The 3,037-nt window shown below is 49.6% G+C and overlaps 1 protein-coding gene across 1 annotated transcript in view; it reads left to right on the forward strand.

Moving 5' to 3' along the window:
• The window catches only part of TNXB (tenascin XB), a 44,649-nt gene that overhangs the window by 38,600 nt on the left and 3,012 nt on the right, over positions 1-3,037 (forward strand). The window contains exons 21-22 of the mRNA XM_010833549.1: positions 6-482; positions 2,708-3,002. Coding sequence (XP_010831851.1) covers positions 6-482; positions 2,708-3,002 — 772 coding nt within the window. The remainder of the gene's footprint in view (positions 1-5; positions 483-2,707; positions 3,003-3,037) is intronic.

Consider the following 3,037-nt stretch of genomic DNA (forward strand, 5'->3'; position numbering starts at 1 on the left):
AGCAGGACCACCAGCCTCCTTAGGCTCCTCTGAACTGACCTCAGAGTCCCCAGCTGGGGACCATGGCTCGGGAGGAGACCCAAGGACATCTCCCGGGGACCCTGCCTCACCCTCTGTGTATCCCTCCTTCTCAGCTGCAGAAGAAGAGACCCCCAGCCCCACAGAGGTGGAGGAGACCCCCAGCCCCACAGAACCCAGCACAGAGGCCCCGGAGCCCCCTGAGGAGCCCGTCCTGGGGGAGCTGATGGTGACAGGATCCTCCCCAGACTCGCTGAGCCTCTCCTGGACCGTCCCCCAGGGCCACTTCGACTCCTTCACTGTCCAGTACAAGGGCAGGGACGGGCCTCAGGTGGTGCGTGTCGGGGGTGAGGAGACCGAGGTGACCGTTGAGGGCCTGGAGCCTGGACACAAGTACAAGATGAACCTGTACGGCCTGCACGGGGGGCGGCGCGTGGGCCCTGTGTCCACTGTAGCCATGACCGGTGAGTGAGGGTGGGGCTTAGGATGAGGTCTCAGGAAAGGTCTCATAGTAGAGCCTCTCTAGTGTCTTCCACTGAAGACCCTAAAACCCCCAAATCTCTAGTTCATTCATTATCCATTCAGCACTTCAGGAGTGATCTAGGAGCAGGAAGAGGGAGTCCCAGGGAAGTGCTCGCCCTTGAGAGGCTGTTGGGGACTGAGGCCTCCAAGCCAGTCACACATGACCTGTCTGTGGCTCTCTGCTTTGCATGGAAACTCTGAAAAGAACTCTTTTGGGGTGTTGGGACAAATGCCATGAAATAGTAAATCTCAACAAGTATTTATTATATAAAATTTCAGACATACCCAAAGGGAAAGAATAGCATAATGAATTCCTATGTGTCAATCACCCTGCTTCAACCAAAAAGCACCTCTTGAGCAGTCTAGCTCATCCAGACCCCATCACTTCCCACCCTCCTCAACTAGAAAATCATCTTTCTTATTTTTTTTGAATGTATTTTATTTTTGGCAGTGGTGGGTCTTCATTGCTACACACAGGTTTTGTCTAGTTGTGGCGAGCAGGAGCTACTCTTTGTTGCAATACAGGGGCTTCTCGTTGCAGTGGCTTCTCTTGTTGCAGAGCTCAGGCTCTAGGTACTGTGGGGTTCAGTACTTACGACTGGAGGGCTCTAGAGCGCAGGCGCAATAATTGTGGCTCAAGAAGATAGTTGCTCTGCGGCATGTGGGATCTTCCCAGTGCAGGGATTGAACTCATGTCCCCTCTGTTGGCAGGCAGATTCTTTTTTTTTTTTTTAATATAAATTTATTTATTTTAATGGGAGGCTAATTACTTTACAATATTGTATTGGTTTTGCCATACATCAACATGAATCCGCCACAGGTGTACATGTGTTCCCCATCCTGAACCCCCCTCCCACCTCCCTCCCCATAACATCCCTCTGGGTCATCCCAGTGCACCAGCCTTGAGCATCCTGTATCATGCATCGAACCTGGACTGGCAGTTCGTTTCATATATGATATTATACCTGTTTCAATGAGGCAGGCAAATTCTTAACCACTAGGAAGTCCTAGAATGTTTTCTTTATTAACAGCTTTATTGAGGTATACTTTACATACCATAGAATTCACCTGTTTTAAGCATACAGCTTATCAATTTTAGTGTATTTACAGAGTTGTACAACCATCATCACTATCTATTAATAATTTTAGAACTTTTTCAGCACACTGAGATGAAATCTGGTGTCCAGACCCATTTTGTCAGGGCCCATTTCCGATCCCCACAAATCTACTGTCTCTGTAGATTTGCCTTTTCCAGACACATCATATAACTGGAATCATACAATACCTGCTCTTTCATGTCTGACTTTTACCACATTTTAGCACATTTTTGTGGTTGATCTGTGTTGTAGCATGTAGCAGTACTTCATTCCTTTATAGTCAAATAATATTCCATTGTATGGATACACTGCTGTAATATTTTAAAACGTATTCTATACTCTCTTTACTTCATCATTACATATTTAAGTGTACTGCTCTTTTCAAAAAGACCACTTAAAAGTAACCATGACACAGTGATTGTGCCTTTAAAAACTAGATATTCAGGTATTACTAGTTTCCTGATTCCCTGGTGGCTCAGACGGTAAAGAATCCGCCTGCAATGCCGAAGATCTAGGTTCGATCCCTGGGTTAGGAAGATCCCCTGGAGGAGGGCATGGCAACCTACTCCAGTATTGTTGCCTGGAGAATCCACATGGACAGAGGAGCCTGGCAGGCTACATTACAGTCCATGGGGTCACGAAGAGTTGAACATGACTAAGCGACTAAGCACTCACCTTCCTGATGGTGTCCTAATTGTTCTTTTGCAATTTTTTGCTGGAATCAGATCCAATTAAGAAAGATAGGCTGCAATTGGGAGAACTGGGATTAAATAGGGTGGGCAGGAAAGGCCCTAGAGAGAAGTTGACATTTGAATAAAGACTTAAAGGAGGTGTGAACATGAGCCATGCAGACATCTGGGGAAAGAACATTCAGGCATCGAGGCAAGAGGCCATTTGGCACACTGGATGGACCATAAGGAGGCCACAAAGAGATTGTGATGGCCACAGGTACAGCTGGATCTGAAGGGAGGCCCACAGAGCTGGCCCACCTTCTGGCCTGAACCCAGGAGAGCAGGGCCTCAGCAGTTCCTTCCAGCAGCAGGAACGGTTCTGTTTGCCTCTCTCCCCAGCCCGGGAAGAGGAGCCCCCTGCTAGCCCTCCTTTGAAGCCACAGCTGGGGGAGCTGACTGTGACAGACGCCACCCCCGACTCCCTGAGCCTCTCCTGGACCGTCCCCGAGGGCCAGTTCGACCACTTCCTAGTCCAATACAAGAATGGGGACGGGCAGCCCAAGGTGGTAAGGGTGCCCGGGGACGAGGACGGGGTCACCATCTCGGGCCTGGAGCCAGACCACAAGTACAAGATGAACCTGTACGGCTTCCACGACCGCCAGCGCGTGGGCCCCGTCTCCACTGTCGGTTTAACTGGTGAGTGTGCAGTAGGACACTGGCCCCGAGCTG

The sequence above is a fragment of the Bison bison genome, unplaced genomic scaffold, assembly GCF_000754665.1.
Source record: "Bison bison bison isolate TAMUID 2011002044 unplaced genomic scaffold, Bison_UMD1.0 scf7180017863706, whole genome shotgun sequence".
In the NCBI taxonomy this organism is placed as follows: Eukaryota; Metazoa; Chordata; class Mammalia; order Artiodactyla; family Bovidae; genus Bison; species Bison bison.